This window comes from Gorilla gorilla, chromosome 9 (assembly GCF_029281585.2).
Source record: "Gorilla gorilla gorilla isolate KB3781 chromosome 9, NHGRI_mGorGor1-v2.1_pri, whole genome shotgun sequence".
NCBI classification, from domain to species: domain Eukaryota; kingdom Metazoa; phylum Chordata; class Mammalia; order Primates; family Hominidae; genus Gorilla; species Gorilla gorilla.
Window position 1 is genome coordinate 16,876,250 of NC_073233.2, and position 27,636 is coordinate 16,903,885.

The window sequence follows — 27,636 nt, forward strand, 5'->3', positions numbered from 1 at the left end:
TTTGTCTGCATTGTATATCTGTTGGGATGTGCCCTCTTCCTTGGAAAATAGGGCACAGCCTATTAATTGGTCATAAAAGTTGAGCACAGCCTACTTTTAAGGTAGGGGATGTATTAGAGTCATCAAAGAAAGACACAGCTGTTAAGATCTCTTTGGTCCCCTCCTTGTGTCCATGTGTTCTCATTGTTCAGCTCCCTTATAAGTGAGAACATGCGGTGTTTGGTTTTCTCTTCCTGTGTTAGTTTGCTGAGGATGATGGCTTCCAGCTGGGCTTAATACCTAGGTGACGGGTTGATAGGTGCAGCAAACCACCATGGCACACATTTACCTATGTAACAAACCTGCACATTCTGCACATGTATCCTGGAACTTAAAGTAAAATAAATAAGTAAATAAAATAAAATTTAAATTCCCTGAAAAAAAAAAAAGATCTCTCTGGAGATGGGAGTTTGTGGTTTTGCATCCTTCGGGATCATGTGGATTTAAAGAAAAGCCTCTGATATGCTCAGATCTCTGCCTCTCTTCTCCCATCAAGGGGATGGCAGCCTTGTCCGGGGCTCCTGGCAGTCTCCGCCTGCAGGGGCTGCAACTGCGGTAGGAGTGAAGGTTAAATGATCGTGGCCCTAGCCTTTCCATTCTCTTTTGCTGAAGCGCTGTGCAGTGAGGCACAGGGTCAGTGCTAGGCAGGTGGTGTTTGATGGTGAGCAAGAGTCACTTCCTGTCAACGAGGTGGCTTTGAGGGAGAGGCCAGAACTGAGCTGACTTAGAGTGAGTAGGAGCTTTCCAGGCAGAGGGTGTGGTAGGGGAATGGAAGTGGTGGCATTCCAGGTAGAGGCACGTGATGTGCAAATGTCAGGAGGGAGGGATGGTATGAGAGAGTCAGAACAGTGCGTTGACATAACTGCAAGCAGTGCGGTGTGGTTGGAGCTCAGGCATTGGGAGCGGGGAGCAGCGGGCTGTGGGGAGAGTAAGGCTGCAGAGATGTGGGGAGGTCCTGGATCATGCAGGGGCTGTGGGTTTCCCACAGAAGGCAGGGAGGTGGGCCGGGGTGTGGTGGCGAGCTGGGAGAGAAGCTCCTGGGGGAAGAGTCGGGATCAGGCTTTGCTTGGAGGAGGGATGGCCAAAGCTGGGTGGAGTCACAGTGGGGTTGCCATCTCCACAGGAGCTCTGTCCCAGCTGGGAACCTCTTGGGGACTTCTTCTTTTTGGGGTCAGCTTCGATAAGGGAGGGTAGGCCAGGGGAGGATGTGGCTCCTCTGGGAAAGCCCAGCTCCAGCCTCCCTGACCCCCTGGCTGGGAGCATATCAGCAATGCAGATGGAAGACCCTACCTGGAGGCCCTAAGACCACTTCTGTTACACGCCAGGGGTCCAACACAGACTCCCACTTGGATGGGATCAAGAGCTTTAAGAAGTGAGAGTTTGGCTTCAGCTCATGTGCCCTGAGAGGCTTACAGAAGTGTCTTGGGGATTTCCAGGCAGAAGTGAAAGGTGTTTTAGACACCACTTACGTGGGCACCCTGGCATTTTCACCTTCAAGCACCATTTGTTCCTTCTCTGTGAGGCTTAGGTGTTCAGACAGGTGGATGCCTCCATCACTGTGTGAACTCCTCTCAGCCCTGCCCAAAGAACTTCACACGCCTAGCACATGCCCAGGCCCGTGTTCAAAGAAACGCCTTGCCCAGCCCGATGCAGCCCTGCCCTGAGCGTACGTGAATGCTCTGGGCTTACCTGCTTCCTGCTGCCTGGGGCCAAGGTGTCCTCGCTGGCTGTGCTGGCACTGACACTGTTTGCTTCTAAGGTGGGGCCCCAGTGGGTGTTCCTGGGTCTACCAGCTGCTCTCTGGCCACAACATGAGAAACAGTCCTGGCGTGGGGCCAGGGTAACAAATCAGAGCCTATCCCCAGGGTTCTCCTGCAGTCTTGGGGTTAACGTTTTCTCTGGACAGAGATGACCTTGATATCTATGACCCAGTGGCCTGTTCTTAGGCACCATAGTCAGTCCATAAACATGGGTGCAGGTCTGCTATGAGTCAGGTCTGTGCCCGCCCCTGGGTGCTGCCTACTTGATAGCACTCTGTCTCTCTTTTTTTTTTTTGAGATGAAGTTTTGCTCTTGTTGCCCAGGCTGGAGTGCAGTGGTACAATCTCAGCTCACTGCAACCTCAGCCTCCTGGGTTCAAGTGATTCTCCTGCCTCAGCCTCCCGAGTAGCTGGGATTATAGGTGCCTGGCACCACTCCTGGCTAATTTTTGTATTTTTAGTAGAGATGGGGTTTTGCCATATTGCCCAGGCTGGCCCCGAACTCCCAGCCTCAGGTGATCTGCCTGCCTTGGCCTCCCAAAGTGCTGAGATTACAGGCGTGAGTCACCACACCCGGCCTTGATAGCACTCTCATAGCCTCTACCATGGGGAGGAGAGCTGCTTTCTAAAATCCAGAATGGGCTGGATGATGGCCTCCGTATGTCTAAAGTGGCTATTGGTGTCCCTGGGGCAGACAAGGGCTGTGGTCTGAGGCAGGAGCTGTGACGTGGCCGTGGATCTGTGTGGGTGGTATCTGTGAAGGCACCTGTCACACTGCAGCAGGTGAAGGGCTGAGACACCCTGAGGCCCAGCCAGCAGGACTGTGTGACTGAGACACTTGTTTTCTATGCAGAAGCAAGACAGAAGAGCTGAGTGTGTTTGCTGCTTGGGAATTGGGTAGAAGTAGGTGACATCCACTGTGGTTTAAGTGTCATATTAAGAATAGCAAATAGGTTTTACCTTCTGTGCCAAACCTGACCAATTAGGGGCCACCCCTAAAGCTTAGTGAAAAGGGTGCTGTGTTCGATTATTGATGCCTGCCATGGGTATGGAAATGGTCAATGTTGGCTTAGGTCCCAGGTCTGGAAACTCTGCTCTTTGTTTACATCTGAGGTCTTAGGTGAACATGGGGAATGCACGTGGATCCTCTGGTGAACTGAAAACACTGACCTCCAATGACCTTCAATTATTTTGTTCCTAAAATAATCACCCTTGAGTTCTGAAGTTTGGATGGGGTGCTTCCTGGATCGTCCAGTTGTTTTCCTCATTTATCTTGTGACTCATGGGGATAAGGACAGGCTGACCCCCCTGTGGTGTGTCATTGGTAAGCCAGAGGACAGGACCAGAAAGCCCAGAATCCGCTGAGTCATGCTGAGGTCGTTGTACCAAGCTGTGTCCAGCTGAGCTGAGCCAGGCTGACCTTCTTTTGTGCATCCCACGTGAGCCCCAGCCTCATCTCTGAGGAGCCTGGGCTTTGGGGATGTTTTAGTTTTCTGCTTTGCTTTGTTTCCCCAATGTCCAGTGGTCTGTCTTTCTGGTAAGAATGGCAAGATTAATGGCAGGAAGGACGCTGATGAGTGAGTGCTGTGGCTAACGACATGGGCTGGCTGGCATAATGCTCACAGAGGTCCAATGGATCAAATATCTGGTTTGGCATTACTTGGAGATGCTCAGCCAGCCATGGACAGCATTCCCTGCCCTGAGGTCAGCCGCCTCCTCACCCCAGCCTGGGCTGAGCGCCCAGTCGGCCGCAGCAGTAGCTCCAGAGTGTGGTCTAATGGCTGTCAGCAGCCTGGCCTTGAGGCTGCTGTCGTCCTCCTCGGGAGCTCCTGTAGGTCCCTTGTGCTCAGGGAGGGGGAGTCAGTTTACCCATAGTGACTTGAGGCCATCCCTCAGCTTAGCTGGGGCTTCATTTCCTTAGGGCTTGTGGTTGTCCTGTGAGTGAAGCACAGTGAAAAGGCAGACTGGGGATGAGGGGTTGGGGAGATGGGTAGGATCCAGGCAATATTAGCAGAGCCCTCATCCTAAGATTAATGAAGAGGGTTCAGTAACAGAATCAAATTACATTTAAAAAATCCCTTCTAGCTTCTGTGTATGGAGAATGAATTGAACCAGAGCACAAGAAAAAGGAACAAGACCAGTTAGGAGGTCACTGTGAATTCAGGCCTGAGAACATGCAGGCTTGAACTCCCGTGGTGGCAGTGAGGTTGGAGAATATTGTATGGATTTGACATCCATTTGGAAGGTAGAACTGATGAGACTCACTGAGGGAAGGGAGTAGTAGGAAGGCCAAGGATGACTCCCAGTTTTTCAGCATGACCAGCTGGATTCAGGACACACCATTTCCTGGGATTCCAGAATCTGGGAGACAATCAGGTTTGGGCTGGGGTCAGAGATGGAGAGTCCACTTTTGGATATATTAAATTTGAACTGCCTTTGGGTTATCTAGATAGAGATGTCAAGAAGGCAGTAGTATGTACAGTTCTGGAGCTTTTGGCTGGTGACATAAATTTGGGAATTGGTATAAGGAAAATAATTAAATGCACAGAAATGGAACAGATCACCTTTGGAGAGAGTTTATAGTGAGAGGACAAGAGGGCCCAGGACCAGGCATCAAGAAATTCCATTATTAAGAGGTCTGGTAGTGAGGATGAGCTGACTAAGGAGGCTGAAAAGGAGAGGACAGAGATGCAAGGGGTCGGTCTGGTATCACAGGACTTAGCGTGATATAGAGGACATGAGAAATCCCATGAGGTGTTTTGAGACCTTGCTGGGCTCCTTCTGCAAAGGTGCCTTCTGCAAAAAACTGCCTTTCCCTGGAATGTGGGGAGAAGTCTAAGCTGACTGTTCATTTCTGCTTCTTAGGATTTGCTCTAAGATCTTTGGCCTTGGGCCCCACAGCTTGAGTCCATATGTTGGCTTAGGGTCAGTAGAGCGGCTTCCAGTAGAGTGGCTTCTTCTTGGGACTTGGATGCCCTGGAGTTTGGGTGAGGTGTAACTAGTCAAGGAAGGGTGTGTTTGGAGGGTTGGCCTTTAGTGTCTGTTCTTGTCATTCATTCCCACTTGGAGGTTTGCTTTGGGAATGCTCTGAGGGTTCTGAGAGGGATCAATGGGAAGAGTGGGATTTGATGGGCCCTCAGGGTTATCACTAAAACTGTGAGAACCTGTCGTACCTGTTAATTTGTTCATTCATTCATCCATTGGTTCGACTTTGTACTAGGCTCTGGGGTAGGTGCTGAAGACTTAGAGGCATCAAACATGGCCTTTGTCCTTGAGGAGCTCCCAGTCTAGTGAAAGAGTAGACACACAAACGTTAGAGTGATCGGGAGGCTCTGCACAACAATGGGATGCCTGTGCCAGGTTTTGAGGTTGGGCAAGGGAAAGAGCATTCAGTTGTGCTTGGAGGAACAAGGTTGGCTCCCAAATGGAGGAGGTTGTGGGAAATTTCTAGGTGGATGAGATGGTGGAGAGAAAGGAGGGCATTCCAGACTGAAGAAACACGTGGGCAAAGGGATGCAGTGTACTTGGTGTGTTGTGTACCCATAAGTGGTTTGTCACGGCTGCAGCACAGAATGGGGCAGTGGCAAGGCGAGAGTTAAGGCTTGAAATAAGCCTGGAATCCCAGGTCAAGGTGCTTGGGCTTTATCTTGAGGCTGATGGGCCCATACATAGGTCATTTGTTAACTGGGGAATGGCCTGATCCAATCTGCATTTTAAAAAGATTTCCTGGTGCTGTAAGGAGATGGAATGCGCAGCAAGGCTGAAAGGGAGGGATACCAGTTCCGAAGTCTGGAGGAGAAATGGGGGGTGGGATCCAGGCACTGGTGGGGCTGCCCCAATGGCCCATGAGGTGCTGGGGTTCTGTGTACATTGAGGGTTGGATGTCTTAACTCTTGTTGCTAGGGGAGGTGGCCTGACTCAGGGCCTGGTGGGCGCTGTGTTCCAGGTGGACACACACATCCATGCGGCCGCCTGCATGAACCAAAAGCATCTGCTGCGCTTCATCAAGCACACATACCAGACGGAGCCTGACAGGACTGTGGCAGAGAAGCGGGGCCGGAAGATCACCCTGCAGCAGGTGTTTGACAGCCTGCACATGGACCCCTACGACCTCACTGTGGACTCACTGGATGTCCACGCGGTGAGTGAGCTTCTGCTCCAGTGCCGCCAGCAGACAGCAGCCCTGGCTGGGGACTCAGCCCCCTGGAAAGCCACTGTGATTGTGCTTGCGGGGAGGTGCTACGGAAGCAGCTTTCTCTTCTATCTGACTGAGAGGTCATGCGGCCTCAGAGAATAACAGGTCTGGGGCAGCCATGGGACAGGGAAAGAGGGTGTGTGGCTTGGGGCCTGACAGGTCTAAGCACTAATCCCACTCCTGCCACTTAGGAGTTTTGTGCCCTTAGGCAACTCACGGAAGCCTTTATTTCCTTGCCTATAAAATGGTGACAGCCATGTGCCTTATTAACTTAAAAAAATATTAAAACACTAAATGATGGTGTAACTGCTATGGAAAACAGTATGGTAGTTCCTAAAAAAGTTAAGTATAGAATTACCTATGCCTCAGCAATTCATTTCTAGGTATATACCCAAAAGAACTGAAAGCAGGAACTTGAGCAGATACTCACATACCAATGTTCATAGCAGTATTATTCATAGCAGCCAACAGATAGAAACAGCCGGTGTTCATCAACAGATGAATGGGTAAACAAAATGTGGTACATCCATACAACGGAATATCATTCAGCCATAAAAGGGAGTCAAATACTGTACATGCAACAACCATGAATGGACTTTTCAAAAGATTATACTAAATCGAAGCCAGACACAAAAGGACAAATAGCATATGATTCCACTGATATAAGGTCCCTAGAATAGGCAAATTCATAGAAACAGAAAGGAGAGTAGAAGCTACCAGGGGCTGGGGAGAGGAAGGTATGGGAAGTTAGTGTTTAGTGGGTATAGAGTTTGTTTGGGATGATAAAAAAGTTCTGGAAATGGTTAGTGGTGATGGTTGCACAACAATGTCAATGTACTTAAAGCCACTGGAACTGTACAGTTAAAAATGGTTGAAATGGTAAACATTGTGTTGTACATGCTTTATTAGAACAAAAAAAACTTTTGTTAAACAAAACATTGAATGATATAATGTGGAGAAAATGCTTTACAAAATGTGAGTAGCGATAGGGAATGTTCTGTTATTCAGTGGTGCAGCCTCTCTGCTCACTAAGTCAGCCATGTCCTGAGCCGAGCTGTGGTAACTTGCAGGTGGGGCCTCTGCTGTTCCTTCACAGGGGGCCTTGCCAAAGGATCCCAAGCTGACCGAGTGAGGATCCATGGTCCTGGTGCTCAGGAGTTTCTAAGGTTTCATGCAAGAATTGACATAGAAGATGTCTTTCGGTGTGGCCATACAGAAGGCCGCCTCGTAAAGGTCTAGAGAGGGGAACGTGCATGGTGGCTGCAGAACGATGCGTTGATTGGTGTGGTCTCCCCCTCAGGGCCGGCAGACATTCCACCGCTTTGACAAGTTCAACTCCAAATACAACCCTGTGGGGGCCAGTGAGCTGCGTGACCTGTATTTGAAAACTGAAAACTATCTGGGAGGAGAGTACTTTGCTCGGATGGTCAAGGTGAGTGAACCCTCAGTCTCTCTGAGGCCTCTCAGGTGCCTGCCAACATCTGCCTTCAGAGAGTGGGGGCCCTGTGTGCCCCCGGCCCCTTCCCCTCCCTCTGTCTACCATCAGCTCAGGGAAGGGTGAGGTGCCCAGGTGCCCAGTGCTGTGGTCTGGCTGCCTGCTCCAGGCAGTGCTGCATGTGCCAACTGCAGGAAAGAGGAGGGAAGGGTATCCACCTTGGCCAAGCTCACAGCACCTGGCCTGGCTTTCGTGTCTCTGCAGCCTGAACCTAGCTGGGTGCAGATGAGCTCCGTGTGGAGACGCTTCTGCTGTGGCCTGGTTCTGCAGACCCAAGGCCTTCCTCACCAGATGGGGCCTCTACTAAAGTGGAACAAGAGCTTACAGGAGCAGGCCGCCCTGGGGATTTGGATCAGTGCTTCCAGCCTGGGAGCAAGGTGGCTGGGGGAGCAACAGGACCCTGCTGGTGACGGAGAGTGAGAGTCTCCCATGTAGCTGGGATGCACTGGGGCTGACCCAAGCTCTTCTTGTGCCAGGAGGTTGCCCGGGAGCTGGAGGAGAGCAAGTACCAGTACTCAGAGCCACGGCTCTCCATCTACGGCCGCAGTCCTGAGGAGTGGCCCAACCTGGCCCGCTGGTTCATCCAGCACAAGGTCTACTCTCCCAACATGCGCTGGATCATCCAGGTGCCCCGGATTTAGTAAGTGAGGTGGCCCGCTGTCTACCCTGTGCCCTACAGAGGTGACAATCTGTCCCTCATGGGCTGCTGAGTCTGCACTCCTGAGGGGTAGGGCCTGTTCTGGTGCCAGCTTACACTTGTCCTTTCCAGGGATTTTTCCATAGAAGGAGTGATGAAAAAGATGTCTGCATGACACTAGAGCTCTTTTTTTTTTTTTTTTTTTTTTTTTTTTTTTTTGAGACAGTCTCACTCTGTCACCCAGGCTCTGAGTGCAGTGGCATGATCTAGGCTCACTGCAACCTCCACCTCCCTGGTTCAAGCAATTCTTTGCCTCAGCCTCCCGAGTAGCTGGGATTACAGGCACCCGCCATCACGTCTGGCCAATTTTTATATTTTTAGTAGAGACGGGGTTTCACCATCTTGGCCAGGCTGGTCTTGAACTCCTCACCTCGTGATCCACCTGCCTCAGCCTCCCAAAATGCTGGGATTACAGGTGTGAGCCACTGCATCCAGCTGACACTAGAACTCTTGATCTTTGAAAAATATAGATGTGCAAAGGCCTTGGGGGAACTACTACCCCCGCCTTCTTCTCATTGTGGGTTGAGGATGGATTGTCCTTTTGGTGAGCCCCAGGGTATGGGGGAGAGCTGTAGTGGTCTACATTGCTGGCCTCTCCCTGGATGTCACTCAGACGGCTGCTGTCCTCTCCAGGCGGCTGGCCAGGGTGGAGCCGATGGCTCCAGGATGGGCTGGGGTATGTGGTTTAGGGAAACAGAGCTGAGTAACAGAATGTTTGGGTCACTGGGAATTTGAGGATTCATATCTCAGCCTCTTGGTCAGCCAGCATGCCACCATCCCATTCCTAGTGGCTTCTGGCTTGAGAAAGTGCTCTGATGGGCATGGGTAGGTGTGGAGCTTGCAAACCAAGGCAGAATATTGCAGACATTGCTGGGAGAGGAGGACAGAGGAGGGATCTGTTTTCAGGTCCCATCTGACTTGATTCTGGGTGTTTGATGGGGACACAGGGTGCCTGAGGAAGTGACTGGGGCTGGTCTCTGACAGGGCAGCAGGCTGTTGGATCCACCTGACAAGCAAGTCTTTGCTGTCCCCCAGTGACATATTTAGGTCAAAGAAGCTGCTGCCAAACTTTGGGAAGATGCTGGAGAACATCTTCCTGCCCCTTTTCAAGGCCACTATCAACCCCCAAGATCATCGAGAGCTTCACCTCTTCCTTAAATATGTAAGTGTGGGTGGTGCCCTAGGCAGGGCTCATAGTGGCAGAGGCAGGAATGGATTCGCTGTGAGCTGGGTCAGGTTTGCTCCTGCCCTTCACGATGGTATCTCAGGTCCTGCCACCTGTGTTCCAGGCATGGGGTCACCAGCCCCAAGAAGCTAGATTTCTAAAAAGTCCCCTTCTCCTCAGGGGCAGCTCTGGGAGTCAGTGGGTGTGGGGGGGATGGGGGTGGTGGTCTTGGGGTAGGCCTTTCCCCCAGCAGGGCAGGCAACAGTGGGCAAAGACTGGGAACTCGGTTCCTGCCAGGTGGGGCTGGAAAGGCTGGATCTAGCCCCCGGCAGCACCAAGCAGCAGCCTCAGGTTTTTTTTTTTAGAAATGCAAACACTTCAATTCACCTGCTTTACCTAGCAACAAAGGTCCTCACACCATGTGTGATTAAGTACAAGCCCCTAAAGTATATTTCCCTTCCAGATTCAGTTAGTTGTAGGAGAAGGAGAGGAGCAGTCTGGGAGAGGCTTAACCAGGGAGGGAGGGGGAGGGGGAGGGGGCGGGAGCCGGTCCCACCCTCCGGATGCCTGGAATCGAGGGGGTATCAGATGGTGATACAGGCCAGTGCCTGGTGATGGATGACTTTCTACAGGGAGAGGCACAGCGGGGAGCCCGAGGGCTGGGGCATGGGGGAAGAATTGAGTCTGTGTGCCCAGAAAGTGATTGGACAAGCTGAGGGACATCATCAAATTTATGTTTTAGACAAACATATTCTGGCTGTTGTGTGGAGATGGCCCAGAAGAGAAGGTAGCTGGAGATGGGGGCAGGGGTGAGAGTCAGGGGCCTGCCTGGAGACAGGAGGGGAGCTTGACCCAGCGGAAATAGCTCACACTCGTGCGTGCTTCTGCCTGGCCTGGTCAGACGCCACAACGTGATCTCACCTAAGCCTCACAATTACCCCATTACTATCACCATTTTGTTGTTAACAGTAAGCGGAATTATTATGTGCTTGGTGCGTGTTGGACACGGTGTTGAGTGCTCTCCCTGGATTATCTCATTTAATCCTCACCAAAGCCCTGTGAAGCTGCTAGCTTCAATTGACACACAAGGAAATTAAAACAGATCATAAAGCTAAAAGTGGCAGAGCTGGAATGCGTTTCCAGGCAGGCTGACTCCAGTGATGTACCCTGAACCCCTATTCTACGTTGCCTCCCAAGTGAGAATAGTAAGGTGCACAGCAGCTACCAGCTTGCGTCTCTGAGGTGTGGCAGCGCAGGGACTCTGCACAAAGTGTGGGGCTTGGCGAGAAGCGGTGGGCGTACACCTGGCAGGACCTGGACAGAGACTGAAGGAGGCACTGGGGGGAGTCTAGGATGCCTCCCAGGTGCCTGGCTTTGCAGGAGCATGGATGGTGTGCTGTTCGAAGGTTGCTGCCAGCAATGGAGGAAGAGCAGGTATGGGGAGGAGGAGGAGGAGCAGGAGGAGGAGACAACGTATTTTGCACCTGAGGCTGTGGGAGATGCAGTGGTGAGGCCCTGCTTCAGCTGGATAGAGCTCTGAAGAGGGGCTGAAATTATCCCCATGCCAGGCCCCAGAAAGTTCGGGTGAAGTATGGAGCTAGTGAGCACAGAGCAGAGCTCAAGGTCCTCCCTGGCCCCCCAAACCCGTCTAGGGAGTGCTTAGGGTCATAGCAGGGACCCTGTCATTTCCTTTGACACACAGGCCTCTGTGACACGGAAGATTCTGGCCAAGCTGCCTTGCTCCTCTGGGCCTTTGCTGCCCCCATAGGAACAGGAGAGGCCAGCAGACCTGGCTGGGGCCTGGGGCGTGGGCTGGGAGCCCTCCAGTTTGGGCCAGTTGTGGATTAAGGGGGACAGTCTCTTTCTCCCATCTGCTATTCAGAGGCCCCTTTGCAAAGCACTGCCGTGGCCTGGTAGCAAGCCTCCCCTGTGCGCTGAGAGCCCGTACCCTCCATGCATGTGTTCTTCGTTGGGGATGACCCCTGGGATCAGCCAGAAGGCTCCAGTGACTCAGGAGCAGCCCCCCAGGGGTCCCAGCCAAGGTAGAACTGCAGTGGAAGGGTGGGGGTTTCCTGAGGCTACTCAGGCCCATCTCAGAGGGCAGCTCCCAGTGGGGACTGGAGAGCAGAGCTGCCTCCCAGGAGCCATGGCTTAGCCCAGCAAGGACCCTCTTATCTGTCTGTGAGGCAGCTGGCGGGTTTCTCCTGGCCACACCTGGACATGCCCTGGAGTATTCTCTACCTACAGCCCCAAAGAGTGCAGACCCAGAGCCCAGAACCTGTTTTTTTTGTTTGTTTGTTTTTTGTTTTTTTTAGATGGAGTCTTGCTCTGTCACCCAGGCTGGTGCAATCTCGGCTCACTGCAACCTCCACCTCCGGGGTTCAAGCGATTCTTCTGCCTTAGCCTTCTGAGTAGCTGAGATTACAGGTGCACGCCACCATGCCAGCTAATTTTTGTATTTTTTTTTTTACTAGAGACGGGGTTTCACCATGTTGGGCAGGCTGGCCTCGAACTCCTGACCTCGTGATCTGCCCGTCTCCTCCTCCCAAAGTGCTAGGATTACAGGCATGAGCCACCATGTCTGGCCAAACCTGGTTTCTTGAGCAACTTTCTTAATTGCTTTGGCCCTGGTTTGCTCAATTGTAAAATGGGGCTGGCAGCCAACCCCTCCCTCCTGGGTTGCTCTGAATATGAATTAACTGACGTGAGTAAAGTGCTTTGAGCAGGGCTTGATGCGTGATGTGTACTAGGACCCTTTTCCCTCATAGCTTGTCACTGCTGCTGATGGCAATGGCCACTCCTCCCTGCAGGCTGGCCTCGGCATAGCAGAGGGGCAGGTGGTGGCCATGGCTGCTTTGCCCTTCACCTGGCTTGGCAGTTTCCTCCACTGTCACCACCACCACACAGGGGCTTGGCACTCTCCTGTCTCACCTCCAGAGTACCTATGGAAGCTCCGAAGGGGCAGACCTTGGTGTCGTACCCACTTTTCATCCCTGGGAGGAATATGGCCTCAGGCAGGCCAAGGGGTCCCCAGCTGAGGTGTGAACCTGAGGGGCCCAGACCCACAGGCCTCTGGCAGCTATGAGCTCTGGGAGGCTGAACCGAGGCTGAGTCCTGGTCCTGCCTTGGCCTGGTGCTCAGGACCTCTCCTGCCCAGGTGACGGGGTTTGACAGCGTGGATGATGAGTCCAAGCACAGCGACCACATGTTTTCCGACAAGAGCCCAAACCCGGACGTCTGGACCAGTGAGCAGAACCCACCCTACAGCTACTACCTGTACTACATGTATGCCAACATCATGGTGCTCAACAACCTCCGCAGGTGCGTGAGGCCTGCCCTCGCACATGCTTGGGTTCATGTGTTAGTACATGCACGCATGCACGACACATGCACACACACATACATGTGATCCTTGTGTCCGTGTGCACCTGAACCAACACGCATGTCCATGTGCCCACACACCTCAAAACACACAGCACTTTCCAGCCTGCTATATGAGGCATGTCTCCACATGATCACACACATGCAAACATGCCCACCATAACACACATGCCAGTACAGACATATGTCATGTACAGTATGCAATGCAGCCACAGTCCACACGTGTCCACACATTTATATGTACACACACCAGGGCACACTCCATGTGTACCTGTACATCCCTGAGATAATGGAAGCATAGGACATGCTATCACACATGCACGTTCACTTACTGCCACACCAACAATGTCCACACGTGCATATTTTCGTTCAGCAAATCACTGCATCTGGCATGCGATAGATAGGCATTGCCCTGGGCACTGGACAAATAACGGGGAACAAAACAGACTAAATCCATGCATGCCCTTACAGGCAGAGGCTCCTACCAATATGCACACAGACGAGGCACACGTGGCCAGGAGTTAGCTGCCCAGGGCAGCAGGACACTGAGCCATTCCCTTCCCTACAAGTCTTGCATCCCACTTTTCCCTGCTGGGCCCTGGGGTCTCTCTAGCTCAGCCTAAACTGGTGCTAGTTGGTGGGTGTGGAGGTTTCGAATGGGGTCCTGATTGAAAGAAATGGCCTGGCAGGGTGGAGGCAGTCCTGGGCTGAGATTTTGGAGATGGGGGCTCTGGTTCTGGCTTTGCTACTGACCTGTTCAGTGGCATGGAACATAGACTTCACTCTCCGGGCCTTGGTTTGCCCATTTCCATAACACAGAGGTCAGACTCTGTGGTTTCTCATGGCCTTCCCTGCTCTGGAGTTCTACGAATGCGGGACACAAGGCCGGGAGAGGAATTCAGGAGAGTGGCTGGAGGGCATAGCAGGGTCTCTTTCTACTGCGAGGCCCACTCTCTGCCCGTAGAGGTGATGCTTCTTGGTTCTAAGGGGCCCCGGGGCCTGGACCTCTGCATTTTAGGAGGGGTAGTTTCCAGGGTGCACTGGGTCAGCACAGCTGACCATGGGTGGTCATTCCCCCCGGAGCTGGCCCTGAGCTGTGGCTGCAGGCCCCAGGCAGAGCCAACCGGGGAGGGGGCCTTCCTGATTCGGAAACCCCTTCTCTTACAGGGAGCGCGGCCTGAGCACGTTCCTGTTCCGGCCGCACTGTGGGGAAGCCGGCTCCATCACCCACCTGGTGTCTGCCTTCCTCACTGCTGACAACATTTCCCACGGGCTGCTCCTCAAGAAGGTAACCAGGTCACTCTCGGGAGCCCGTCCTGAGTGACTGCCCTGCCCTGGGCTCCTGGGAGGCTCAACCAGTGAGGCCAGAAGGCTGGGCCCTCTTCTGGGCTGGGATGTCTGTCCTTATCTTGGTTTTATTTTTAATTATGAAAGTAATATAATCAAACTCATCACAATTTTGATTTTCCAAAAACTGGAGAAATGGAAAAAAAGCCAGCCCTTACGCTATTACATTAATAGAAATAGTCATTATTAGCTTTTTAGTATATCTAATTTCCATCTTTTATCCACAGCATATTTTTAATGTGTTTATTATCATAATGAACACAGAATTTGGTTCCTGCCTTGTCCCTTACTGTTGTATGACAAGCATTTTTTGATGCTGCAACGTAATATCTATGCTCCTTTTTCCAAAGGCTGTTGTTGGATGAAGGGTCTGCCACTTTGTCTGTAATTGACTCAACCAGTCCTCACTAGTTGGGCACAGAGTCCATCCACCTTTTCACTGGTGTACCCTTGAGCTCTGTGCATACAGTCTTCTCCGTATTTTGGATCACTTTCCATTGGCACGATGTTTGATCAAAATGCTCCCTTTCCCTGATCCCGGTGAGGTGTAACCATGGGTCACATTTTTGGATGGGGTGGGTGCTACAGTAGAAAACCGCTCTATCCTGGGCAGGTCCACCCCTCCCATCCCTTCAGGGATCATCTCCCAGGAGCTGGAGTGTTTATAGTCTCAACCTGGCTGTTTGCAGTCAAAGCAATAAAACAGCTAGAGGGGGGCATCTTCTAGACTGGGTCCATGCCTAGGAGAAAGGAGCTGAAGGTGTAGGCTGGAGTGGGCTGCGCTTCCTGCCCTGAGCCTTGCCTCCAGTTTGGAGCAAGAATGAGCACTTCCAACAGTGGGTAGAGGCACCAGGGAGGGCTGGCATGCAATGTAGGAATGAGATGAACAGTGGGGAAGGGGAGAGTGGGTCTGAGTGTCCTGGCTTCGAGGAACTCGGGTTGAGGACTTGGGCAGACATGGTTCAGACCCCTGGTTTCCACTGGTGAATGCTTCTTCCCTTCCTTTCTCCCTTCCCTTTTCCCTTCTCCCCTCTCTGGCACTTGTCACATGAGTTCGGTGGTTCTTTTGCAGAGTCCGGTATTGCAGTATCTCTACTACCTTGCTCAGATCCCCATTGCCATGTCTCCTCTTAGCAACAACAGCTTGTTCCTCGAATATTCCAAGAACCCTCTGAGGGAATTCCTGCACAAGGGACTGCATGTTTCTCTTTCCACTGATGACCCCATGCAGTTCCACTACACGAAGGTAAGGACTTTGGGGTGAGGACAGTAGTGCCTCAGTAGGCACCAGTCCTAGCCTGTCCTCCCATTTCAGGAACCTGAGCCCATGGCTTAGTTCTGCTTTTGGGGTGGGGTTGGTGGCCCAGTGAAGGCAGGAAGGAAGCCACTGTTGGGGGAAAATTGTGCCATCCAGGAGCCCTTTCTTTGGGGTTCTTGAACCCTCAAAGGCACAATTTAGTATCTTTGCCTTCCTCTATTTTCTCTTTCTTTGACATTTATGAGCTCTGTGACCTTGGTAAAGTTATTAGATTTCTGGATCAAGTTCTTCTTCATCTGTAAAATGGAGATAAAATTTTCTCTGTCCCTACCCTGTAAGGATTCATGAAGATAGTGAATCAAAGGGTCTAACATAGTGTCTGCATATATTCAAAATGGTTGCTACTTTTTAAATCAATGCTATTATAATTTCTACACTTTGGGTCTCTGGGAAAATAAAAGAGGAAGCTAACGGTGGTGTCATGCATGGGGACTAGCCGCAAGTGTACCCAGCATGTTTTGATGGTGTCGACAAGACCAGCCATTGCTTAACAAAAACAGAAGCACCAGAGTCTTTTAGGACAGAGGTTCTCCAACCTCTTGGTCTCTGGACCCCTTTATACTCTTAAGAATTGAAGCTTTCAAAGACCTGTTGTTTATGTGGGTTATATCTACTGATATTTATGTTAGAAATGAATAAGAAATTTTAAAATATTTATTATCTCATTTAAAAACCACATCAATAAACCAATGAAATGTTACATAATAATGATTTTTTTTCTGAAAAGTAAGTTTCCCCTGCCTTTGTTTTGCATTTTTAAGCCTCTTTAATGTCTTAATGGAAGTCAGCAGGACTCTTCTAGCCACTTCTGCATTCAATTTGTTTTTAATCAAAATATGTAAAAATAGAAATCTTGCCTCATGAAAATACATAATTGGAAAAGACAAGACCTTTCAAAAGGTCTTAGGACCCTCAGGGGTCCTTGACCTGTACTTCGAGAACTATTGCTCTAGGCTACAGCGGCAGTGGGGTGGGGAAGAGGTCACAGACGGCTTGTGATGAATAGACACTTCACATCCCAGAAGGGAAGCAAAACCACAGCTCAAACCCAGATCATTCTGGGATTACACCATTTTACCACTTATCCTATGATCACTTCTCATTTTTTTTTGATGTTTCATCTCTGCTTTTAGTACTTTACTCTATCTATCTATCTATCTATCTATCTATCTATCTATCTATCTATCTATCTATCTATCATCTATCTATCTATCTATCATCTATCTATCTATCTATCATCTATCTATCTATCATCTATCTATCTATCTATCATCTATCTATCTATCGCAAACTTAAGAAAATAGTGTGTTAAGAAGAAAAGCTAGAGGGCAAGTGCTAAATGTGGCATGACTAGAGGGCTTGTCACAGGAGAGCAGAGACTGCCATCCCTGATGACTGGCACAGGGCTTCAACACGAGGTCTCAGTGCTGGTCAATGAATAAATGTGGAGGCGTGATTTTAGATCTCTCTTTGATAACCCGTGATTTTACAGAAGAAAAGATCTTAGGCTTTGAAGGTGTGATGTTTGATGATCCAGGTGCCATTTAGTGAGGAAAAGTTAAACCCGCAGTGTCTGATGTTGTTAGCTTTGGACATGTGTGAACGATTGACATGGATAGCCTCCGTCTAATCCACATGCTTTGGGGGAGGGTCTAGGAAGCACTTATGGAAGAATATGCCATTGCAGCTCAAGTGTGGAAGCTGAGCACCTGCGACCTGTGTGAGATCGCCAGGAACAGCGTGCTGCAGAGCGGCCTCTCGCATCAGGTATGGAGTGTGACGGTGCTGCCTGTGTCCCTCCTGGGAAGGCTGCCTGCTGTGTGCCAGGAGCCTTCCAGGCACTGGGGATCTGTGATGAACACAGCAGGCAGGGCCTCTGAGACACTCAGGCACAGGGAGAGAAGACGCGGCAGCCTCCTGTGTTTTCATGGCTGCTTCCTCACCCTTCTCAGACCTCTACGCCTCCTTGGAGAGGCCTTCCCTGATCGCCCATTCTGAAATAGCCACACACTTGCTATTATTCTCTATCCCCTTAATCATTTTTTCTCCATACCATTTATTCCTGCTGATGTTTAGTTATGTGTTTTTCTGTCTTTCCCTCTAGCATGTAAGCTCTGTGAGAGCAGAGGCTTGTTCAGAATTATATCCCCGGGCCCTAGATAGTCCCTGGCACATAGCAGGCGCTCAATATTTCTGGAATAGATGAACAGTATCTAGACTGAATAAAAATCTAGACTATGGGACTCAGACATCTGTCATTTTTTAAAAAGCCTGATGAGGAGCTGGCACTGAGACCCATGTTCTGATGTACGTTAGGTCCCCCGACACCTCCCTGGGTGATGTCACTGGTTGGGAAGAGGTTGCATTAGGGGCTGTGCTTGTCGGATGATGATGCAGCAGAGTTAAAGGCTTAAGATTCTTTTCATGAGCAGTGTGGTGCCTTGGATTGGCCCTCCCCAGGAACGTTGTCCTTGTCAGCTCTCAGGAGGGACTTCTTAGAGTCTTACCTCCTTCTCCTTGCCTTTCCCATCCCCAGCAGCTGCTGCAGACCTTATCTTTCCAATCTGATCAAGGAAAGCACAGCCAGGAATGAAGGGCTGTCTGAGGATGACTGAGGTTGTCAGGGTGACATCCTTGAGGACACAGAGGCCAGCAGGAATTTTAAGAGTTCTGTGGGGATAAGATGTCCTGACCAAAGATCTGCTTCAGGGGGACTAGTCTGACTTGCTGTGACTGATATCAAAGCTGCCCACATGGCTATAGAAAGTGAATCAAAAGTATATAGTTTCATTTGTATTTCTCTTGGTCCACAGGAAAAGCAAAAGTTTCTGGGACAAAGTTATTACAAAGAAGGACCTGAAGGAAATGATATTCGAAAGACAAATGTGGCTCAGATCCGGATGGCATTCCGATATGAGACCTTATGCAATGAGCTCAGCTTCCTGTCTGATGCTATGAAATCAGAAGAGATCACCGCTTTGACCAACTAGGTCCAGCATTTGACATGCATTTTAACTTTTTAGTTCAATTTCAAGTCTGCTGTGGCTAATAGTGGTCAAGATTCCGAACTAGGACTTTCCTCTGTGAAGAGGATGCCTCTGAAGAAATTTTAAACTGGTGATTTTGGTTGCACTGCTCACTTTAAGAGTTAACATGCTCATTTGTTAGTATTTCTGAGTAACAAGATGGTGACTTCTCCTTGGGGATCTGGGAGCTGAGCACTTGTCTATACTTGTTCCTAATTTTCCAAGTATTTCTCTTGAAACTGCCAGTGCCTGAACTGTTGGGGCCAGGATTTTCCCTGGTCAGATGCCAAGTAACATGTGGTTTTCTGCCATACTTTTCTCCATTGGCCCAGGTAGGCTAATTGGTAGTTGTTCATTTCAGCCTCTGGATGGCTGGCTGCCTTAAACACAATCAATTTCAAAGCTCCATTTCCTAAAGGGGTTAAGATGGAAGACTTCCTTCTTGACAATTTGTGTTTTTAGTGAATTTCTTAAACCGTTTTATTTAGCCCTCCGTCCTTCTTTCTAGTTGGAAGCCAAATGTACTCATGAAAACAGCCACTCCTATTCTGAGTGTTGGTTTCTTCACCTAGAAAGTGAGGGTTTGGACTAGATGAGTGGCTTTCAGGGTGTTCTGTGAATCTCCTCATGAATACTTTAGGGTGGGGGAGGGAAGGGAGTGAGTGATGCTCAGGGGCTGTCAAAGTGACTGCGTTCATCAGTTTTACACTGGGGCTGCTACATAATATCTTCATTTGAATGAAGAACTTCAAAAAGCACAGGACTAGATGATCTCTGTTCCTTTTGGCTCTAATATGCTACAACTGTAGGCCAATTATCACTTTACCAATTAAGAGTTAGGCCAGATAAGTGAAATTTAACTTAAGGTCACACAGCTAATAAGTAATAGGCCTACAACTGGATTTCCTTATTCCAAATCCTGTCTTTTCCCCACTATTCCATTAGACCCCACAAATGTTAGTTGTGTGTGTGTGTGTGTGTGTGTGTGTTTTTAATCACTGTAACCGGGTGCATTTTTTTAAGGCAAAATTTCTCCCTTATCTACTATGATGACTTCAGAAGATACAATGGTCCCAGGGGCCAGGTAGAAAGCATTTTTAAAGATTAATCTGAATTAAGCTTTAACAGTGTACTCTTTATCTGTGTTACTAGTGCCTGGTATGTAGTAGGTGCTCAATAAATGCATATTGAATAACTAAGTGAATTTCTTTTGGCAACTTTTTAAGGACATGTGCTCTTAGTACTTAAGAGGCTGCTCAAGGACCTTCCTATCTATTTCTGTGGTCAAATTCAGACTACAGGAGGTCTTTTTGAATCATTATAGTTAGAAGAAGAATCCAGTTTCTGCCTGTGAACTTTTGACTTTAGATTGTCTCATCTTGTGACTTTATAATGCCTGTCCCCTCCACTGGTCAATTCAGCATATGGAAGTATAAATGCAGTCTTTTTACTAGGCAGATATATACGCTATCTTACAGCTAATTATGAAATTGAATGAAAATCCATTGTTATCTTAGGGATTAGTTTTGAAAAGCCCCCATTTATATACATTTGCCCTAACATAGGAAGTATTGTGTAGTTTCTCATTGTCATTTTATCTGTATCAAGTATCTTTTTTAAAATTGTTAAATAAAGTCAGCTAGGACTGTGGCTTAATAATTTAAAACTATTTAAAGATAATCATATTTAAAGCAAATGTTACAGATTTTTACTCTTAAGATTGGGCACCATGAAAAGCTATCAATAATAATAGCTAATTTATCTTTTACTAAGACTCAGACATGAATGACATTCACTAGGAAAACTCAAATTTTTCAAACTGAAGCTCACTAGACCCAGAAGATAAATCTTCCTTTGTTATTTTCTCTAACTTCTACCCTGTTATAGTTCATGAGCAAAGCTATACATGTTCATTTCCTTTTCCCGGGGTATTATTTTAGTCTGTCCAGCTAACACCTTGTTGATATGGACTCCAGAATAGGATTGCGCTGTTATCCCTAGGGTAACTTGTTCCGTTGGTCAAGTTATTGGATCAATTAAACGTGGTAATTCGCTTTGACTGGTGAAGTCTCGGCATGTGTTGCTCGGAGGTTGGATTGTGCTCCGAGGTCGCCCCAACCGAAATTTTTAATGCAGGCTTGATAGTTTAGGGCCTGTGGGCTTGTTAAGTGTTGTTTGCATTAATGAATTAAAGCTGCATAGGGTCTTCTCGTCTTGTTATACTATGCCCGCCTCTTCACGGGCAGGTCAGTTTCACCGGTTGAAAGTAAGAGACAGCTGAACCCTCGTGGAGCCATTCATACAAGTCCCTATTTAAGGAACAAGTGATTATGCTACCTTTGCACGGTTAGGGTACCGCGGCCGTTAAACGCATGTCACTGGGCAGGCGGTGCCTCCGATACTGATAATGCTAGAGGTGATGTTTTTGGTAAACAGGCGGGGTAAGATTTGCCGAGTTCCTTTTACTTTTTTTAACCTTTCCTTGTGGGCATGCCTGTGTTGGGTTAACAGTGGGGGTAATAATGGCTTGTTGGTTGGTTATAGATATTGGGCTGTTAATTGTCAGTTTAATATTTTGGTCTGATGTAGGCTTATGCGGAGGAGAATGTTTTCATGTTACTTATACTAACATTAGCTCTTCTATAGGGTAATAGATTGGTCCAATTGGGTGCAAAGAGTTCAGTTATGTGTTTGGGATTTTTTAGATGACAGGTGTCGAGCTTGAACGCTTTCTTAATTGGTGGCTGCTTTTAGGCCTACTATGGGTATTAAATTTTTTACTCTCTTTACAAGGTTTTTTTCCTAGTGTCCAAAGAGCTGTTCCTCTTTGGACTAACAGTTAAATTTACAGGGGGATTTGGAGGGTTCTGTGGGTAAATTTAAAGTTGAACTAAGATTCTGTCTTGGACAACCAGCTATCACCAGGCTTGGTAGGTTTGTCGCCTCTACCTATGAATCTTCCCACTATTTTGCTACATAGACGGGTGTGCCCTTTTAGCTGTTCTTAGGTAGCTCGTCTGGTTTCGGGGGTCTTAGCTTTGGTTCTCTTTGCAAAGTTATTTCTAGTTAATTCATTATGCAGAAGGTACAGGGATTAGTCCTTGCTGTATTATGCTTGGTTGCAATTTTTCATCTTTCCCTTGCGGTACTATATCTATTGCGCCGATTTACAATTTCTATCGCCTATACTTTATTTGGGTAAATGATTTGGTTAAAGCTGTTCGGTAGTAAGGTGGAATAGGTTTGGGGCTAGGTTTGGCTCAGAGCGGTCAAGTTGAGTTGAAATCTCCTAAGTGTAAGTTGGGTGCTTTGTGTTAAGCTACACTCTGGTTCGTCCAAGTGCACTTTCCAGTACACTTACCATGTTACGACTTATCTCCTCTATATAAATGCGTAGGGGTTTTAGTTAAGTGTCCTTTGAAGTATACTTGAGGAGGGTGACGGGCGGTGTGTACGCGCTTCAGGGCCCTGTTCAACTAAGCACTCTACTCTTAGTTTACTGCTAAATCCACCTTCGACCCTTAAATTTCATAAGGGTTATCGTAGTTTTCTGAAGTAGAAAATGTAGCCCATTTCTTGCCACCTCATGGGCTACACCTTGACCTGACGTCTTTACGTGGGTACTTGCGCTTACTTTGCGGCCTTCGTCAGGGTTTGCTGAAGATGGCGGTACATAGGCTGAGCAAGAGGTGGTGAGGTTGATCGGGGTTTATCGATTACAGAACAGGCTCCTCTAGAGGGATATGAAGCACCGCCAGGTCCTTTGAGTTTTAAGCTGTGGCTCGTAGTGTTCTGGCGAGCAGTTTTGTTAATTTAACTGTTGAAGTTTAGGGCTAAGCATAGTGGGATATCTAATCCCAGTTTGGGTCTTAGCTATTGTGTGTTCAGATGCATTAAAGCCACTTTTGTAGTTTATTTTGTATCAACTGGAGTTTTTTACAACTCAGGTGAATTTTAGCTTTATTGAGGGGGAATTGATCTAAAACACCCTTTATGCCGGTTTCTATTGACTTGGGTTAATCGTGTGACCGCGGTGGCTGGCACGAAATTGACCAACCCTGGGGTTAGTATGGCTTAGTTAAACTTTCGTTTATTGCTGAAGGTTTATCACTGCAGTTTCCCGTGGGGGTGTGGCTAGGCTAAGCGTTTTGAGCTGCATTGCTGCGTGCTTGATACTTGTTCCTTTTGATCGTGGTGATTTAGAGAGTGACTCACTGGGGCGGGGGTGCTTGCATGTGTAATCCTACTAAGAGCTAATAGAAAGGCTAGGACCAAACCTATTTGTTTATGGGGTGATATGAGCCTGTCGAAACATTTTCAGTGTACTGCTTTGGGGAAGTAAGCTACATAAACTGTATGGGGTGTCTTTGGGGTTTGGTTGGCTCGGGGTATGGGGCTAGCAGCGGTGTCCTGCAAGCTTTTCTGACATCTTTTCTATAGCACTTTGTGCTTTTATTACATTGCTATACTTAATTGGCCTTTTGGGGGACAAATCCCTACTTTCCTTTGTGTTTGCAACTGGAATAAGAGGCAATTAATTGTATACTGGCTTAGGTTTCTAAAGCAACAGTTTTTGAGGCAGTTATCCCTTCTTTATCCTTAAGGGCTCAAGTTCACTCTATGTGTTACTTCAAATTGTACCGCTGAAACGATCGACATCATTGCTCTTTGCCTCGTGAAAACAAATCACAGCTCCTGGGTTGTTATTTTTCATGGCCTCTTGGATTAAACAAGAGCCGAAAGCACTTTTCTCTTGCTTTCTCTTTACTTCTGAGTGTTGGTGAAACAATATTCTTCATTTCCTGCGTTTGAGACATGACTGAAGGTGATATACCCAAATACTCTGCCTGAACTATGATCATTATAAAGAACAAGTGTAACTAGGGGAATACTAACCAGATAAACATAGTTCCTTGGAAATTTTTGCAATTAGTAAGATAGAAGATGACAGAGAGGAAGACTATAAACAGCTGCAAGCGTGTCAAAACCTATCTCTGCAAAGGCTTTTATGTATTTTGACAGTAAAATGTGCATTTCTCCACAGTATGATGATACAGTCAATTTAACTACCAACTGCCACTCATTCTTATGTCCTTGCACTTTTCAGCACTAAGATTCTACGATGTTTCTCTAATTACATTCTTATATTTTGGAAATGATTTTACAAGGTAAACAAACTACAATAGGGTTGAGCATTTTATTTTTGCTGTCTGTTGGGGTAGGGGTCCACAACCCCTGGGCTGTGGACAGTACTGGTCTGCTGCCTGTTAGGAACCAGGCCGCACAGCAGGAGTTGAGCCGCGGGCGAGTGAGTATTACTGCCTGAGCTCCACCTCCTGTCAGATCAGCAGCGGTATTAGATTCTCAAGGAGCATGAACTCTACTGTGAACTGCGCATACGAGGGATCTAGGTTGCATGCACCTTATGAGAATCTAACTAATGCCTGATGATCTGAGGTGGAAAAATTTCATCCTGAAACTATTCCCACCCCAACCCTGGTCTGTGGAAAAATGGTCTTCCATGAATGCAGTCCCTGGTGCCAAAAAGGTTGAGGACTGCTACAGCAGGGTGAAAAGACATAAGAACAAATGAGTCTGTTGTCAGCTGCTTATGTTTGTATTATATCATCATTGTGTGGCCCAGCATAAATGTGAGTGACCTGTTAACTTCCCTCATCTCCAAGTAGTTTTCTTATTCCTGGATAGACTAAGCTTGACTTCAGACAATAACAGTTAAAAATGCAAATTCTTCAGACTACCTTTTAATAAACTCAACTTCCCAATGTTAAAAATCACTGAATCAAAAGATATTTTCAAGCAGCCTTTTCTCCCAGATATATATTAGATATAAGGAAATCGAGTCCAATTTGAAATGAATTTTAAAACAGCACACAAACATCACAAGCCCCCAGCGCACAATATAAAATAGTTCTCTAAGGAATATAAACATTTAGTATATTAGAATGTGAAATTACATAGGAAAATAATCTCTTCAATTAGCTAAAATTACTTGCGAAAGATTATTTATTGCACAATTTATCAGTGGGTACTAAGAATAACACAGATCCTATTATTCTCAACCTCTAAATTCAGTACATAGTAAAATTCATTTTCTCAAACTAAGGTTCTATACATAATCGGAGTAAACCCTCTGTTACTGAGTTAGGATAGGGAAAACAAATTCCTTAGAGTTCATGAAACCACTTCACAAATCCTAGAAGGCACACATTATATTTCCTATCATAGTAAGTACATTTAAGTACTTCATATTTAAAAAAGACAAAGCTGTACAGAATACAAAAAGTGTACATTTCATCCATTAAACAAATTTACAACTTTTACGATTAGTTATTACAGTAGTAGAACTGACCTAACATTCACATCTAAATAATTATCACCCAGTTTAATAGAGCGAACAAAGAGCTGTGCTCATTTATTTATTTGATAAGGCTAATAACATTTTATATTCACAGTAGATCAGTAAGTGTCTTGGAGCTCATATTGTAAAATAAAAAGGTTTGGGCCCTATTGGGTCACTGGGCTCATTGTTAAATAATTCCTTGAAAGGTGAAGGATTCTGGGGGATAAAATCATTGGCTATCCCTGGAAAGATCCAAAACTCTGTAAGGTAACTCTGTTCACTTTTCAGAAACATTTTAAAATTAGGTAATCTGAATTAAACTCAGCAAGTCTAATCTGAAAGGACAATTTAAAATCTTAGAGCTGGAAAAGATTTCAGTGGATCATCTATCCCAAGGTTTTCAAAATATGTTCCATGGAATACTAAGAATCTATGGAGGAGATACAGGGTTCTGCAAATTTGACTTGAATTTAATTAAAAAATTTTTTTAAAAAAACGACTCCCACTATATGTGTGTTACTCACCAAATTCAAACATGCTGGATATCACCAATGCATTAATGTTTTTATTCATTGACTTAATCACATTTATAGTATATAAAGTTTATATAATAAGGAAATGTATAATAATATGACTTTTATATAGTGGGGTATAGGGTATGTGTGTATGCACACGTGTTTAAAGGTTCTGTAAGATTTTCCTTGAAAAAGTTTTTGCTGCTGAAATAGTGTGAAAACCACAAATAAAGTCTCAGTTTCTAAAGTAAGAACACATCAACAAGAGTAAGAGACTTTCTCAAGGTCACACAACCACTAAGTGCATTGCCAGGTTGATATGATGGAACCCCTGGCACTCTGCTTGCATAAACCTCCACAGGGAGTAGTTAGCTATTTGGTACTTAGCTGTCCCATTATGAATGTCAATGGATTAGTCTTCAGTATTTTTGGGGGCGAAATCAAGCTACCCCTGGCCAGATGTTTTTCCTTGAAATTGATTTGAATTTTATTTGATCGCCTATTAAAATCCTACTATCCAGAAATTCTGTCATCAATAAGTGGCAACTTAAATTGTGTACCCTGGTTTAGGAAAATAGTAATATTTGCAACTTATGAATGATAAGTCAGAAAAGTTACATGGAATGTTAAATTTTAAAGGAGATGGGCCCTTGTTTTATTACATGCTGAAATGTTAATGTTAGAAATTTTAGTTCATAAGCAAAAAAAATGGTTGAGGTGCAACTGAAGATCACAATTCCATTATTACTATATTCTTTCAGAATATTTTAATGGAAAGAGTATTTCAATGGAAGTACAGTGAAACAGTAAGAATGCCAAATTATCTAATTTTCATAAGTATTTTATGTATATACGGTAAAAAAGCCTCACTCTATTTTCTTGTCTTTTTTTTTTTTTTTTTTGATTAGGAGTCTCGTTCTGTCTCCCAGGCTGGAGTGCAGTGGTGTGATCTCGGCTCACTGCAACCTCCACCTCCTGGGTTCAAGCAATTCTGCCTCAGCCTCCCGAGTAGCTGAGATTACAGGCACCTGCCACCATGCCCAGCTAATTTTTGTATTTTAGTAGAGACAGGGTTTCGCCATGTTGGCCAGGCTGGTCTCAAACTCCTAACCTCAAATGATCCGCCCACCTTGGCCTCCCAAAGTGCTGGGATTACAGGTGTGAACCACTGCACTGGCCTCTTGTCTCTTAATCTAAGAAATTTGAGGACTCTGAAATCTCAGAAAGATGTTTTCAAGTTAAGGAAATAAAAGCACCATAAACCAATATTAAATGACCTATAGTAATTTAGAAATATAAAATTTAGTATTTGTGATGCAGAATAATTTCCTTCTGAAACTCCAAGATGTGTGAGCATTATCAAAGCCATTTAGAACAGTTACCCAGCTGTGGGAAAGCATTTCCAGAACAGCCAAGAAAATTCCCCAAGAGAAATCCATTTGCAAAGGAAAGTCACACCCAATTTTGTAGACCTCACCCAAATTATACAGTATGGCAAAAACAAACAAACAAACAAACCTTTAAGTACAGTAGTTCCAAAACACACTGCTAAAGTTATGAAATAATTGTGGATCATTTCAAGTAAAAATTATTAAAGGAGCAATAATTAACCACAAGGGGGCATATATATATATATACTCCTTAGATTCCAGCAGAAAGACTAGTTTTAAGTAGTAACATGCACGTTGAAGTATTCTACATTTTCAGTCACTTAAACTTTCCTCTCTCAGATGGCTACAACTTTTTAATATTCGAGGTTTATTTTATATCTAAGTAAAAGGATTCCAGAATACTCCTGCCCTGCAAAACAGTAGTGTTTCAGAAGCCTCTGGAAGTGTTGCTGTTACCTTTAGCAAAGAATTCAAGAGTTATTAGTTGTAATAATACAAATTTGAACAGATAAATAATAGGAAAATATGGTCTAAAACAGTAGCAAATTTTAGTACCACAAATGGAAGACATGGGAAGTTTATTTTTAAAAGGGGGACAAATGATCAGAATAGCAAAAATAAAAGAGTGGGGAAAATGGATTTTTCTGTGTCTGTGCCAGTGCCACAACCCTACATTCTTCCCCCACGACCAAATATTTGAGCCCACAATAGCAACAGAAGACTTTCACTTCAAGGTCATGGCCTGTGGGGCTGGCCTGCCTCATCAGCCATGTTAAGAATATAGTTAGCCATATCATCTTCAGTGGGTGCATCTGATACCACCCAAGATTCATTTGCTCCAGTCATCTGTAGGCGACAAATAGGGCAATTCCTGTGTCGATCACTCCTATTAGAGAAGTCAAAACAAGAACAGTTTGCTTCTTCTTCTTTTTTAAAAACAGGATTTT

At 46.7% G+C, this 27,636-nt stretch overlaps 2 protein-coding genes across 8 annotated transcripts in view; one reads left to right on the plus strand and one right to left on the minus strand.

Annotated features, from left to right (window-relative positions):
- The window catches only part of AMPD3 (adenosine monophosphate deaminase 3), a 141,205-nt gene extending 119,852 nt beyond the window's left edge, over positions 1–21,353 (plus strand). For all 7 annotated transcript variants that reach the window (XM_063710653.1, XM_019036681.4, XM_055355446.2 and 4 more), the window contains 9 exons: positions 5,745–5,939; positions 7,294–7,425; positions 7,965–8,128; positions 9,221–9,347; positions 12,508–12,671; positions 13,899–14,019; positions 15,151–15,324; positions 17,053–17,163; positions 18,210–21,353. In XM_063710653.1, coding sequence (XP_063566723.1) covers positions 5,745–5,939; positions 7,294–7,425; positions 7,965–8,128; positions 9,221–9,347; positions 12,508–12,671; positions 13,899–14,019; positions 15,151–15,324; positions 17,053–17,163; positions 18,210–18,386 — 1,365 coding nt within the window. In that variant the 3' untranslated portion in view covers positions 18,387–21,353. The remainder of the gene's footprint in view (positions 1–5,744; positions 5,940–7,293; positions 7,426–7,964; positions 8,129–9,220; positions 9,348–12,507; positions 12,672–13,898; positions 14,020–15,150; positions 15,325–17,052; positions 17,164–18,209) is intronic.
- Positions 21,354–24,428: 3,075 nt separating this feature from the next.
- The window catches only part of RNF141 (ring finger protein 141), a 30,811-nt gene continuing 27,603 nt past the window's right edge, over positions 24,429–27,636 (minus strand). The window contains exon 6 of the mRNA XM_004050703.5: positions 24,429–27,575. Coding sequence (XP_004050751.1) covers positions 27,425–27,575 — 151 coding nt within the window. The 3' untranslated portion in view covers positions 24,429–27,424. The remainder of the gene's footprint in view (positions 27,576–27,636) is intronic.